General features: G+C 40.2%; 1 protein-coding gene across 10 annotated transcripts in view; it reads left to right on the forward strand.

Moving 5' to 3' along the window:
• The window catches only part of GRIP1 (glutamate receptor interacting protein 1), a 331,823-nt gene that overhangs the window by 95,818 nt on the left and 221,242 nt on the right, over window positions 1–14,763 (forward strand). For 5 of the 10 annotated variants that reach the window (XM_048302716.1, XM_048302705.1, XM_048302706.1 and 2 more), the window contains exon 1: window positions 4,524–5,052. The exons of 2 other annotated variants lie outside the window; for them this stretch is intronic. In XM_048302716.1, coding sequence (XP_048158673.1) covers window positions 4,920–5,052 — 133 coding nt within the window. In that variant the 5' untranslated portion in view covers window positions 4,524–4,919. Of the gene's footprint in view, window positions 1–4,522; window positions 5,053–14,763 lie in introns of those variants that run through there. 3 more of the 10 variants (XM_048302707.1, XM_048302717.1, XM_048302715.1) reach the window with 2 other exon arrangements.

Here is a 14,763-nt window from a genome sequence, read left to right on the forward strand (position 1 = left end):
AGGTTTGCTGTATCTTTATGTTTAGGGGTTTGAGGGAGCTGGGAAAAAGCCTGTTTCCTCTATTCAGCCAGCCTCCAAGAGCAGTTAATATTAATCCTAATTTTTGTATTGTCCATGTATAACTCTGTGGGTTTTTTCCACAGGAGTAACCTGAAGCAGGTAGATCTCTGCAACTACCGTTGTGTGCTCTCTTACATGGTTGCCTCCCAGTGAGGGGCATTTCTTCCCCCAGCAGAAGACTTTCAGGGGCTGCCCAGAGACGCAGAGGGAGATACAGGAGGGTAGGAGGGTTCATCTGTTTAAAATATTTTTCCTTTAACCACTGAAGCATACTGATGAACAGGGGGCAACATACCTGCCCCAAACTGTTAAATTTGGTGCCCATTCCATTCTGTATTTATGATACAACACATAAGAGATTCTTGCTTCATACACAGGCTCTGGTTTCAAAGCATCATGTTTGCAAGTCCACTCAAATGGAAATACTTGTTAAATATTTACTACCTTAGTGGCTTATCCTTGGATACCAAGACGTTTTTCCTACTGCTTTTCCCAAATACTGGAAAAAGTGCTGTAGAAAATAAGTAAAGAAATAAGTAAAGAAAATAAGAAAATGTCACTTGTGAAAGTTTACCTTGATAACTGCATAGCTAATTTTGTGCAAATAAAATGTTAAATGCAGATATTTTACATGATGAGAAACCTAATCTTTGCTCTGGGTAGGGTATAAAGACAAGTTAAAGCTTAAATGCTGACATCTGTCTTCTAGAAAATTATCTGTGGCTGCAAAAGCATTTTTGCTTCAGCTCAACTTTTCAAAAATGACTGTCTTATTTATATGTGTTTTATTATTGCTATGAAGTCATTTCTAGTAAGTCACTGACCTGAGACTGATCCAGTTTGATGGAGCTTCTCCTTAACTTATACAAATTAATTCTCAGAATGGAGTATGCAAATATTATCTAATCGGTGTCACTTGGCAAAATTTCTGTTAGGCACATCATGCTGGAGACAGCACAACAATCCTTCTTTATTCTAAGGAGTCCCCTTGGAAATGGCAATAGAATGCTTGCTTTGATGGAGTAGGCAGAAAGGATGAGCCAAAGAGCTTCAGACATATTTACCTTGCAACTTTCTATTGTGGGATTAAAACACCAGAAATTGATTCTCTAAATTCTAGTTCAGAAACAGCTTCAGAATATAAATCAACACCTAATTTTATGCCCTCTGGGCATAATTATCCTATTCTCTTTGTCATTAAGGATGAAATTCATTGCCATCTCTGATACTTTGCATTTTAAAAATTTGAAAGCCAGTGTTTGTTTCTTTCTCTGCTCGTCCTGTACAATCAATATGCCTTTCTGAAACTGCTGTATGCCTCTATTAGCTTCTGCTTTTTTATTCCTTTTCAAGCAGAAGGTTGCAAGAACCATGTTCATTTTCGTTAAGAAATGAGTTCTTCACAACAAGAAGCTGCAGAAGGGTGAATCCTGAGCAATGGGGAAAGCAGGAGTTTAGCTGTTTATTCAGGATTTTTTTTTGACTACTGTGTTTATGAAACTGAGTTCTCTGTGTATACCTTTGAAAGTAGGACTATGATTAAATATTTACAGGTATGGTATGAGGAGTAGCTAATGAATGTCTCCAGTATTTTCAGCAAACAGTAGCTGTGGTATGAAATGCATATGAAACAAAACTTTTGTTCAGAAATCTTCCTAGTATAGTAGAGCACTTAATGCTCTGACTCATAATAGTATATAACAACAATGTCCTCAGTTAAGGTATTTCCTTGTCTTTAAATTGCCCTGAATACCACAGTATTTTAGGTCAGAGGAAATCCAATCAAAAGCTTAGCTTGCTCTATGTTTAAAAAAAAAAAAGTAAAAATTCTGAAATTATGTGTCTCTGCTGTTTGCATTAATGTAAAAGGAAATGTGTGTATGATTTACATGCTGGCAGGACTGTCAGTTTGTGTGTTAGAAACTGCAGGCCTACTTCTGCATCTTTAGCGTAGGAGATGGAGCCTTTGTAGAGAGTAGTAGGTGGTGGGATAGAGTGAAGTGCAGCAGGGCTTGAACCCCCTCTGCTTATCTGAGGAGAGTCCCTTCATACTTTACACACAGCATAGGTGGGAGCTGTTAGCATGAGCACTGGCCAATAATACCATTTAGTGCTTTTTTTCCTGCTTTACTATAGCAGCCATATAGCTATGTGATGCACCTCATGAGCATGAGAGAGAAGGGCAAGTCCCTTGCACAACATAATGATGTGATTTCCAAAGCTCAAAATTTGCCCAAACTTATATCAGGTCTCTCTAGAAAGTGGTCAGGCAGTTGATGTGCTGCACCTGCTGCTTGTGGTGCTACTTGAGATCGTTTGGTTGCTCCCTTATCTGTTTATTTGCTGTATTTGTCTTGTTATTGAAAGGAACGAAGTCTTCCTGGGGCTTGGTGAGGACTGGGGAAGCTGCTTATGCTGGAGCATGTTGAGCAACAGAGGTACTAAAAAAAGGTTGTATTTACTTAATAAAAGCCAAGTCTGTCTGCTTGGTTTCAGTTTTCAGCTTTCATTTAGAAGACAGTTGCAAAGCAAGAAAGTTTTACATTTTCTCCTTTTTAAAAAGCTTTGTCATTTTTAATTTAACTTAATAATTTAACTTCAAGGAGCAGTGATGGCTGCAAGACTTCTGTCTTGAAGGTTTCTGACACCTACAAATACCTTTTTGCACATCTGTCAGAGAGAGTCCTCAACAGGGGCAACAAACCAACATTTTTTTCTCTGGAAAGAGAAAGTGTTGCCTCTGCTGTAGGCTACGACTTTCATTTTCGTGTTTCGTGACAGTAATGTTTTTGCTGCTTGGTGGCAGAGCACAGAAGAGACGTGTGGTGAAACCTTCAAAACAGACAGCGATCCCTTCTTGAAGTCCATAGGTGAAGTTTTATTGGCATTTTTATTTTTGGTAATATGCCTGTAATATTCCTCTAAGGTCTTTACCATTTGAAAGTTGAAAGCTGTGTGATAAAAACAGACTTGTAATGAAACACAACCTCCTTATAGAAGTTTCACTAAAAATAGTTCTGGTGGTGCCCTGGGGGTGTTCATCAGCTAGCGACAGCGGCTGCATTTTCACAGCGGGAAAGCAGGGCTGGTGAGGTCAAGGAGGATGAGTCTGTATTCCTGTGGGGAGCTTGGTAGGAGCATGCTGGGCGTTTTGAGCTTTTACGGATAAAATGAGTATGGGTTTGTGACGATATTGTTTTAAAATATCTGGAAAGCTGTAACAAGCCCAAAAGAATTCCAGTTCCAGCTTTCAGTGTGTGTGTGTGTTTTAGGATCCTCAGATATCAGGTCTAGCTGACCTTTACTTACAACGGTCACGTTTCAAAACGAGAAAATCCTGACTTAATATTGATCAATCTCTGCTCACTTCTTTCAAAACAGAATTGCTAAGTTACAGTCCTGGTTTTTGCTTTACTTCTTTTATGCTTTTGAAAACAGTGCCCTGGTTTCCTCTTTGCAAAATAAAGACTCACTGAAATGTCTGCATCACCAGAAACTAATCCATTCTCGGCGTGCTCTTCCTTTTCTAGATGATGAACCTGTAAAATCTGTTTTACAGGAAAACTTTCTGACTTCCTTTTAAGTGCAAAATGGTATCTCTTGGGAGCCTGGATGCAAGTGACCATGTTCAGCACATAGTTTGACTGAGGTGACTGCTTGATCCCTGACTTGTACCAGCAGACAGGAGAGGTCCTGCTGGACTAGAGACCTTACTGGGCTTGTGGGAACGTGGTTATGATAAAAAACCCCTGACAGATGTCAGTGTGATAGGATTTGAGCAGTCACTGCTTTTGTTTTTGTGTAGGAGGGAAACTTCATCAGAAACACGGATGAAATTCCAGCCTTATCTTAGGGAATGAATGTGGGTTTCAGGCACGCAGCAAGAGAAGAGAGCCAGTGCCTTTTCAGGCTTTTTGCTTCTCTCACCCTGTGCCAAGGATGATCTGACGCACCTTAATTTTAAAGTTTTTTGAACTCTGCTGGGATTTGAAATGAGTATTGTCATAGTGTGCTTGTGATGTCGCTTCCTTTGTTTGCCTATTGCCATACACCCTGGCCAGCTCTGTAGGAGACCTGTCTGTGGAGTGCCTTTTAGTGTTTAGATCTAGCAGTGATTAGAATACACTAATGCCCGGTGGGTATATGTGTCATTTTTTAACAGCTGCCGAGCTTTCTCCCTGCTGCTCCAATTAACACATTCGGCACACACTTGTCGGTGAGTGGGCTGTGTGTACGGATTAAACCACTTTGCTGTTTATTAATCCAGCATATGAGATGCCAGAAATGGATTGGCGTGTTTCCTCTTCTTACAACAAATGAAATCAAACACGCTCCTGAGGCTGTGCCCGGGTAGATATGAGGGCAGCATTTAACTGGCGAATGGAAACCTGTTTTGCCTTGAGATATGGTTCAGTCCATTGACTAACATCTATCCCCGCCTCCCAGCCCCTCTTCAAATGATGGAAACACAGGATAGGGAGCTCTCAGTGCTGGGCTTCCCCTTGCTGGCAAGCAGGTCTCTTCAACTTTGTCCTCTGCTGCTTAATAACAGCTTGGAATTGTGAAATTCTCCTTTTTCTTCAATGCTTTCACCCTTTATTTATTTTCAGGTGGAAATATTCCAGTCAATAGATTTGATAAAGTGTGTCTCTGTGTGTATCCCTTTTTATTTTTAAAAGGGAAAACAGTATGCTTCCTAGTCACAGCTGAGATAAGGGAGGGGTTGTTTAATGGTACCGGAGCGGCTGGTGGGAGCTGCAGCTCTGCTCCGGTGCTTGCGGTTGATTCATGCTGGGACAGCTCTTTGTGAAGCAGAGGGCGAAGGGGGCTGCCGGCTGGGGCTGTGAGTGAGGAGGGAGATGGAGCGCTTCTTGGGCTTTGTCAAGCAGATAAGAAGATCGAGAAGAAGAAAAGGCAAAAAGTACCGGCCAGAGGAGGATTACCACGAGGGCTATGAGGATGTCTACTATTATGCCTCAGAACATTTTCGAAGTAAGTATTTTGCATAACCTCATTTTCTTTTGGCTGTGATAAGGGATACGTTCTTACCAAAAACGCAAAAAATATTCCTCCCTTGCTAGAACCTGAGCCTCATATATGTATTAAAAGTCAGTTCCTGTGAGGGCTTTTTCTGCTGCTGCTGAACAATACAAAGCATCTAAAGTAGCACAGAAGCTCTCAAAGTAAAGAGGGTCTGTCTGCAGACCCTGGTGAGATTTCAGATGCAGTTAATCCAGTCTGACTGCTGGAAACCTTTTGTTAAAACACTTGTGTTGAGAAGCGAGTAGGGTGGTGGCAACCCTTGTAGAGTGCCTTCGGAAAGCTATGTGGATATTTTTAAAGCACTACAGAGGCAGCGAGCACTCATTTGTAAGTTGAAGTTGATGATTAATGTTTGGTATTGAGGGAGAGTCGGTTTATTAAGTCTCTGCTGTGACCTGGTCTTTTCAGTAGTGAGTAAATTGAGTGGGCTGGTTCTTTGCTGCAGGTCCAGGACCACTCCTGGAGAATTAAGTGGGGGTTTTGTTTGCTGGCACTCACATGTTGGCACTCAGCAGCTCTGCCAAAACCAAAATAAACCACCTGCTCAGAAGTCCCTGTGTGAACTGTGTGCTGGACCCTGCAGCTTCTTAGAGTTTGTCCACTGTGCCTGTACAGGCTGCAGAGCTGCTGGTGTGCCGTGGTCTTCTGGAGGAGGGGATGTGCCCAGAGGTGCCCACAGGGAGGGTAGGAGGGAGGGAAGCCATGCTCAGCCCCTGCCTGGGGTCTTGTGCAGCATTGTCAGGGCAAGGTGGTAGCAGTAGAACCAGCAATGCACAGAAATTGCCTGTTTCTGCTGTTTGGGCCACTGATTTGGGACCTTTGCAGTAAAGCTGTGCCTTGTTGAGCTGCTGAAGTTTGATGCACTTTTTTGTTGTTCTGTACCATGTGAGTGACTGTCAGTATCTTTTTTGCTCAATTTCCACTTTGCTGAAATAAATCATAAGAACCTTACATTTGTTTTAAGATAGAATGAGAAATGTGATTGTGCCTTACAGCACCAGAGAACTGCTATCTTGTGGAAAATTAGGAAACAAAAGAATTGTTCTTACTGGCTTTCTCCCAGTGTGCCATGCTTGCCTATCTCCAAAAGACAATTAATGTAGGGTGATTGATTGTTTACTGGGCTTCTCGTTGAGACAATTTTGTTTGCTTTCCACTTTTAAGAAAATTTATCATGCTGATAATGTTAAACAATATAATTTATCTATATTGTTAAGAGGGAGTTCTTGCAAGAAAAAGACCTGTTTGGGGGGCATTGCATCATAATGGGTAACATAGTGACATAAAGTCTGCTACACAAAATCTGCTACACTAGAGCTAAAAATTTTAAATCTGTTTAGCAGTGAAAAATTTGAAAGTGATATATGTTAGTGAAAGCATGTAACTTTTTCTTGCTTTAATATGTAAATCAAAAGAACATGTCAAAGCCGTATGTCAACATATTTCCCTAGCCGATTGTTGTTGTTGAAGGTCCTTTAAAGAAGAAAGCAAAGCCCCTCCAAAAACTGTCAAATGTAATAAGGATTTCTTGAATGATGATTAATAAATTATTAACTCTTAACTTAATGTATGGCACTAAGATTGAGCCAAATGTCTAATAGGTTTTTCCTTTTACTCTACTAAGAAAATGAAAGAATGTATACACTTCTGCTTGTGGAGGTCATAAGTATTTCAGACTGGATGAAATGTGTGTCAGATTTTGAAGTGGTGTTTACAACAGTGTTCAAGTACTCAGACTGAATTGAACTCAAATTAGCATGCAGCCCTATGGAGCTGGATGCACAAGGAGTTAGCTACTTCTCACAGTTACTTAAACCAAGCAGTCACAGGAGATTCGAGCCATGCAGTCTTTATAGAGATACCATCTCAAGCACAGTTTCTCCTCAAGTGCTTTTGTGTGGTCTTTCCATGTGCTTTATGTGTCAGTGTTTTGGTTGGATAGGTGTGGTAGTTACTTAAAGCAATGTGCAAAATCTGAAAAGATGCTGCTGGTGCTACTACAAATGCTCTCTTCAAATTGAATTGCATGTATTTGGGACAATGAAATGTTTCATATTTAATTTAATTATGGTCTGGTGTTACACTGTTTACAGTACAAATTTAGAGTAATTGCAGAGCTTTTAATAGCCATTCCTTCTGCAGTCGTTTGCTTAGAAGAATGTGTGCTTGCAGGAAAGATTGTATTTATTGGTACGATTTTTAGAATATCAGAGCTAATGAAATCAAATGCCTATTGTTCATTCAACTGAATGGAGCTGGAGCTTTTTTAGATTTAGTTTCCTTTCTCTACATTGTTAGGCATCCCTTCTCCATCATCATTTATGAGTTATATATCCAATTAGCCAGTACATTTGAAGATTGTCTGAGACAATCACTTTATGAGCTTGTTACTGTTTCTTTTCCCCCATTTGTAATATGGCTTAGGGTGTTGTACGAGGAGACAGAATTAATGGAAAATGCAGAAACTGCATTAGAATAACCACAGGATCAAACAAAGACAACAAAGTTAAAACCAGAATAGGCCTCTGGGAATCACAGGAAAAAGGTGGCTTTAGTTTGTCCTCAGCCCAGCTGTGCCTGGATATTGGGATATTGTTGCTCCCGCTTTTTGGTACACCATCTTTATTTCTCTGAAACTTTGTCATGGAAGACCATATTAGCTGTCATATTGGGATGCAGCTGGATGAAGGGAATGTGCAATGCTGCCTAAAGCTCCCTGGGTAAAAAAAGATACCCCAGCTCCTGAGGCAGATGTCTTTTTTCTTGGACATTTCATCCACTTGTGTTCAGTTAATAGTTAACCTTATTTTAACATGCAACACCAGCTCTTCTGTCTTTCTGAAGTGTCTGTGCTATGTAATGCTAGAAAATCTGAAGTAATAATTTTGGTACGCAAGCACATATTGACATTAGTAGTGCAGGCATCTTACTCATTTCAGTGATACTTTGCAGTGTGAACATAGTGGGTGATGAAATTGCTACCCAACCTACTCAGACAAGTTGGTGCTTATTGTATAAAACACTTTAAAAAGCATCATATTTATCTTGAGCAGCATTATGGCACTGTCATTGAACCTGTTCCTTATAATGAGGCTTTGCATGAAAAAGGCACTTACTATTACTGAGACTGCAAACCATCAGGAATGCTGTATATCAGAACTTCCTGGAATGCTCCCAAAGATGACATACGTCCTACTGCTGAAGTCAAGGTGTTGTGCCAAGACCTTTGAGTTTCAGCCTAGCCTTGAGTGGGAGTGTGGTTTTGGGACCCAGCCCGACTTGGTCACCTCTGACCAAAACAAACACTTCTTCCCACACCCTAAAATAATTTAATCACTAAGTCTTTATTTTTCAAAACACTTGGAAGGATTTGGGTTTCTTCCAACCGATTTTGGAACTTCACAGTGTTCATGAAACATGCAGGTCTAGAAGTCTTAAATTTTGTCTTACATGTTCCTTCTGGTGTCTGTAATCCATCTCCTGAAAGATCTTTTTTCTCATTGGTGGTTCTTATGATGATGATGATGTTCTTCTCAATATGGTTCACAGCATAGTCTGTTGGCATAAAGATTTTACTTTCTATGTAGATGCAATGACAATATTAAGTAATGATCCCAAAAAGCAATGTTTAAAGAATTCTACTAGTAAACCTCCACTAACCTGAAAGGTCTTATGATTTTAGCCTTGACCTTAAAGTGTTCCATTTGGTCACCAGGGTCCAATGAATAACTTTCTTCTATCCTTTGTCAAAGCCTAGTGTATGTTGTGTAACAACAGCATTGATATGTTAGACAAAGTAATATGCCATGGTCTGCATCTGCAGTGAAGTCACATATCATTTCCCTCTCTGATGCCGTTTATTAATTATTTCACAATTCTGATGTGAGAATCATCTGGTTCCTCAGTTTAGGACCCTCAACCTCTTTGAATTCGTCCCCTAAATACATGTGATGATCTTTCCATTAATTTGCCCTTCTCCCTCCTATGTCATCACTGGAAAGTGAAGGTAAGGTATTTAACTCCTAGTCTAGCAAATAAGGTAGAAAAGGAGAAACTGACGGTTTTATGTGACTCAGAATTGAAAATGTCCTCTTTGTTGACTGAAATCTGGGAATGATTAATTAAAATTAATATTGTAGATATGATATATTGGGATATTGGGATGGTGTCAGCAGAAAAACTCCGCTTGGGCGTTACTCTCCAACACAGCTCAGTGTTATGGTGCAACAACTCCCACACCATAGCTGCCAAAATGTTAGGAGTGAATGCCTTTGTGTTTCATACCTGAGGTGGTTTTAAAGCTGTATTAAATACATGAGACAAAACACCAAGGGGAGTGACATGCCTATGGTTTCTTAATGCTGTGGTCAGTAGCAACATCACTCTTGTCAAGATTTTCTCCATTTTGTGAATTGGTACATATAGTTCTTGTTTGCAGCAATCTCATAGATTTGATTGGGGTTGCAGAAGAGTTAGTGATTTTATGAGTCACACAAGGGAACTGAATATCTCTAGCTCAAGTTGCAAAGATGTTAATTGATATTAAGGGTGAGGAATGCAGGACAGCTGCTTTTCATTTTACAATGATTGTGTGTTGCTAGTTTGCAGTTTAACTGGATGTGCATGTTTGTGGGGGTTGTACTTCACCTATCACAGATCTTGTCAGTACAGTAAAATCTCAGCTTTCATAAAAGTAAAGGTAAAATACTTGTTGAAGCCTACAAGAAAAAAAGGCTTGGTAACCTGAGGAGAGGATATGGCAGGCTTTGAAAACACAATGAAAATAGTATTTTTAAAAAATAACTAAAATTTATTAAAACTTCTCATTTCCTTTGTCTTAATAACTGCTTTATGATTGTTGGAATCTGGAGATTTTCGTTAATGGACTGCAGTTCTTGAGTATTTCTGTTTTCCATAAGCCACTTCTTTCCTGAGATGTGGATAGCCCCAGCACCTCGAGTTCATCATGGGTGCGATGCCCATGTGCAGACAGACTCTGTCATCACAGGGCTACCATCCAGTGTCAGTTCAAAGGCCAGCCACGGTGATAAAGGAAGCTGCTGTATTTGACCTTTATTGCTGGGACAGGCAGTGTCAACTTTCCCATTCAGGGTTTTCTGAATGAAACAAAAGCGGTAGCAAGTGATTGTCTCTGCTTCCACTGCTAAAACTTCCCTAAAACTTCTCATGCAACAATTGCAATATTTTCCATTTTGGATAAAATTCAGACTGGCATTGGATAAAGGTCTACCCTCATGCTGTTTCTCTTGCTTTTTTATCTTCTTCAACACACATAGATGTTGAAAATGGTTAAAAAACTGTTGGTTTTTTTTTAAACAATTGGTCATTGCATCTAGTGCAGTTTTATATTTCATGACAACCATCTTCTTGCAGAGAATCGCTTGACTTCTGGTGAGGTATGTATGTGTTTTGGAGAGGATCCCATTTATCTGCTATCTTGCTCATCATGGTTGTTAGTGAAAGTGTACTTTCCCATGGAACCCAAGTGGAAGAGAAGAATTTCATACTATTCTTATTTTACAGACAAGCAAGCTAGTAGGAGGAGGTAATAAAAAGAAGACAGTTAGCAGCTCTTCAGCCTCCCATGAAATTATTTAGGTTTTCTAAGCATGTAAGGAATATGCATATATTAAAATCTTATTTTACTCCTTTGGTGTTTTATATTAGTAAAAAAACGCAAGCCTTGGGATGAGGCTTGTGTTTGTGGATGTTTAGTCTGTTTGAAGGGTGGCTTAAGCTGCATTATGTTGTTTATATAATTCAAATATAATTAAATTAGTGTCGTTACTTGAGCTGCAGTAGTGTGATACCCAGCCACACAGTGTGTCAGTGAGGCACCTAAACCCAAGGCTGTGGGGTTCCCTGCAGAACTGGAGCAATGCATTTCTTCTTGCCAGGCAGCGGGTGTGTGCTGGTTTTGGTGAAACATTTTCATTATATGTGAAACAGGCCACAAAAGCCTTTTTTTTTTTTTTTTTCCCTTCATTAAAACTGTGGTGCAACAGCCAGTTTTAAGTTTGTTAGTAATAAGATTGCTTTTTTAAATGACCCTTTGTGACTCTTCTACAAGTGGCCCTTAGCCTCCTGGGACTGCACAGAGCATGGGTAGTAAAACATTGCTTTGGAGTTACTTGAGGGAAAATAGCTTATTTATTTTAAGGCACTGAAATAATGAGACCTGAGTTATATAATTCTTTGCATGAAGTGTAAACACTCTCCCTGCTAGCAATTACGAGCATACAATTTTTGTGCTACTTTTCTTTCATTTACTTTCCAGTCCTATTTTTTACTTAATAATTCAAGACCCTGATTGTCTCTGCTCAAGAAATTTACTTGTTCTAGGTCTTCCTGCTCTTCTAGTGGCTGCCGGTATAAGGTTGTACTTTGGTGTTTTAGAGAATTTGGCACCCTTTTATCTTCTTGTCTGGAATATATGATGTTCACATTCAAACAAAGAAATTCAGAGAGATCTGGGCTTCCTACTTCCTGCAATGATGTGTAAGTCCTTGGGTTTAATCTTGGCTTTGTCAGTTTACATCATGAGCATGTAGTGATGTGATTATTTTTTCGCCTTGGATATTGTGAAGTGAATGAAATATCAGGTTTTATGAACTAAGATTAAAGAGAGACGTAGAAGCAACTACTGAGGTGTCAGTTTTAATATTGGCCTTCAGTTCCAATGGAAAACTTGAAACAATTAGTGGAACAAAGAAAGAAACAATGTAAGTCCCATGGTGATGAGATTATAAACATTTATTGAGTGATTGCTGTGTTTCGTTAGCGGGGCATGACAGGAGCTGTAATTAATCACCGTCATGAATATAAACACCTGCTTACCGTAGTTATTATTTCTGTAAGACAAATGTGGTGCTACTCATCATATGTACAGAAATTAGTGGGCAACTTTGTTTAATGTTTTTCAGCAGAAAAGCACGGGTTGTGCTGTGACTGGGTACAGGGGCCCATGATGACCACACTGCTCATGACCCAGGCGCCTTAATGCTACCGATTTTGTTCAGAGGATTTTTAGTTTCCTTCTGAAACCCAGGAAATGATACACAAATCATTATTCTGAGGATCATAGTCCAGATTTAAAAGGCAGCAGAACTAAGGGTGCCTCTAGGACCTGCATTTGGCCTCTCATTAAAGAGTGCTTAATGAAGGACCTGATCACTTCTGCTGTAGTGCTGGTGTGACAGAGGCTGCAACCAATCTTGTCAGGGCTCATCCCTCATTTTTCTCACTTGAGAGCATGAATTTGCAGATGTCTGGCACCAGTTGCTGTAGCCAAGAGAGGTTTGGTTTGTATATACAAAAATTACACAAGCCTCAGTAGTCTGAAATTCCAACCATAAGGCATCTCAGGATGCAGCCTTTCAATTCTTGCATACCTTTGATGTTAATCTCCCTGTACTCTGGTTCTCTGCCTATGAGATGAGGTTAATGGTACCTCTCCTTCACAGATATGCTGTGAAAATAAATTAGTGTTTGCTAAGCTATCAAATGCTACAGTGATGAGCACCACAGAAGAACTTGGGCTGAAATGAATGTCTGTCCAGAGAGAAGGGCTTGAATAGTGGGTGGGAATTAAGGCATGGAATTACACTTTGAGCAATGAGGGGAAAGCAAGGTCTTAAATACTTTATCAGGTTGTTAAAATAATTTCTTTTGGGCGTTAAATGAAATGAGGTCTCATGCAAGAAGTAGATCAGGTAATGAAAGATTGTGTTGTAATGCATATGCAAAAGGAGGCCTAGCTGAGAAATTCTTAAACCTTGAACTTGCAGTTTGCTTTTTTAATGGTTCGTGTGTGTGTGCACATGTGTGCAGTAGAGAACATGGAGCCAACGGTTCCTTGGGGTTTAGCATGCCATGGAAATTTCATAACAACACCTTTTGGATGTAATATTTGCTATAAATGAACCAAAATCTCCTTGAAGTTAAGATGCAGAAGTAAATTTTGGCAAGTGGCCATTGGATCTGATCACACATGTATCACTTCAGTGCATTCTGTAGTAAAAGTCCCTGTGCTGACACTGTGAGAGAACACTGTGGGCAGCCGTGGAACAGAGGAGGGAGAAACCAGATTTATTTTTTGGCTGTCTCTGGGCACTTTAAACAGATGAGAAGAGACACTTGAGGTGAACTATCTTTGGAAAGATTACCATGTGAAGAGCCAAACTTTGGAAAGCAGAAAGGAGAAAAGAGAGATTTAAGACTGCTCTGGGGGAAATACTGTTTGAATGAAACTGTGAAAAAGAAAGTGAAATCAAAAGTAGACAGATACCATTTGAAGTATTAATTCAGTAAATTGTTTTCAAGTCTGTTTGCAACTGCTTCCTTTGGGTGTGTTTAACAACCTCTGTGACTGCTCAGGTCTATGTTATTTTGATAACATTGTCCCTCTCCCAGAAGGGTAAAACTCCTCACTTAACAATGCACCCTGTCACTATTCTGTCAGCTGGTAGCATCTCTATTAAAAGCGAAAAGAAAGTATTTGAAATGTATTACAAATAAGTGCAGTAAAAAACGAATGGTATGCAAACATATTTTAAATACAGAGAGATACTAGCTTTTTGCCCTTGCTTTCTGTAGGTTGGAGTAGGAAATAATTTAAAGCCCTGATGACCTGCTACCTGCACCCCGTTTGTAGGAGCCCAATTAAGTTGTGTGGTCACCACGGGATGAGTCACAGCAGTAGCTGCAGGCTGCGGTGCCAGCTGTATGAGCACTGAATGCTCGGAAATCAAAAGGGATGTTTGCCACACTGTCTGATAGGGACGTTGCATCTGACAGCCTAGTTTAGGGAAAATGAGAAAATGCTAGTGAAGGAAATTTGGGAGAGAGCCTGGATCTATGGCAGAGCACTGCCAGCAGCAGCAGCAGCACTCAGGTCAGTTGTCAGTAAATCTAGATACGTCTGGTGGCATTTACAGTTTGGAAAGCAGGAATGCGGATTTTCCATTGCGTGGTGGTAGAATTTCACGTGGCTTGTCATGAAAATGCTACGCTCCCTTTCATTGCTAAAAGGAGATCAGAATGACTTCTAAAGTGAAGAAACCAAAGCTGTTCAGGCTGGTGGTTATAGCTGCCCATCAGTAATTAAATAGAGTGCAGTGTGATGGTGGAACTCTGAAATGCCTATTGAATTTAATGACATTTTGGTAGTCTCCAAAATGCTCCCTCTGTAACATGACCCATATTTCACCTGGGCTTCATAGATTTGCAGAGGAGTTAGACAGGCATCCCCAGCACTTCTAAATCTGTTGCCATTCACTTCTGCCATACCCTGGCAGGAAAAAAGAGAGAAGTCTTCTGAAGCCTAGGTTAATTACGATTTCCCTACGTTTTTCTTGGTAGACACTAAACGTCTCACAAAAATAGAAGTGTATTTATGAATGTGGTAGGTTTTGAAAACGATCAGCTGCTCTCCCAATTGTCGTGTGTGTCTTAGCTGGCTTCTTCAGGCAGGGAATACCCAGCCCAGTGCTACAGGAGGACAGACAGGGAGAGGTTTGTCTGCTGGAAGAGCACAACCATCCCTTTAAAATGGTGCCGCTCCCAAGCATGTCACAAGGGATGGAGAACACACTGAACATTTTTGTTTTGTAACTGGTACTTGATTTGTGTGCTGCAATT

The sequence above is a fragment of the Corvus hawaiiensis genome, chromosome 4, assembly GCF_020740725.1.
Source record: "Corvus hawaiiensis isolate bCorHaw1 chromosome 4, bCorHaw1.pri.cur, whole genome shotgun sequence".
Lineage (NCBI taxonomy): Eukaryota > Metazoa > Chordata > Aves > Passeriformes > Corvidae > Corvus > Corvus hawaiiensis.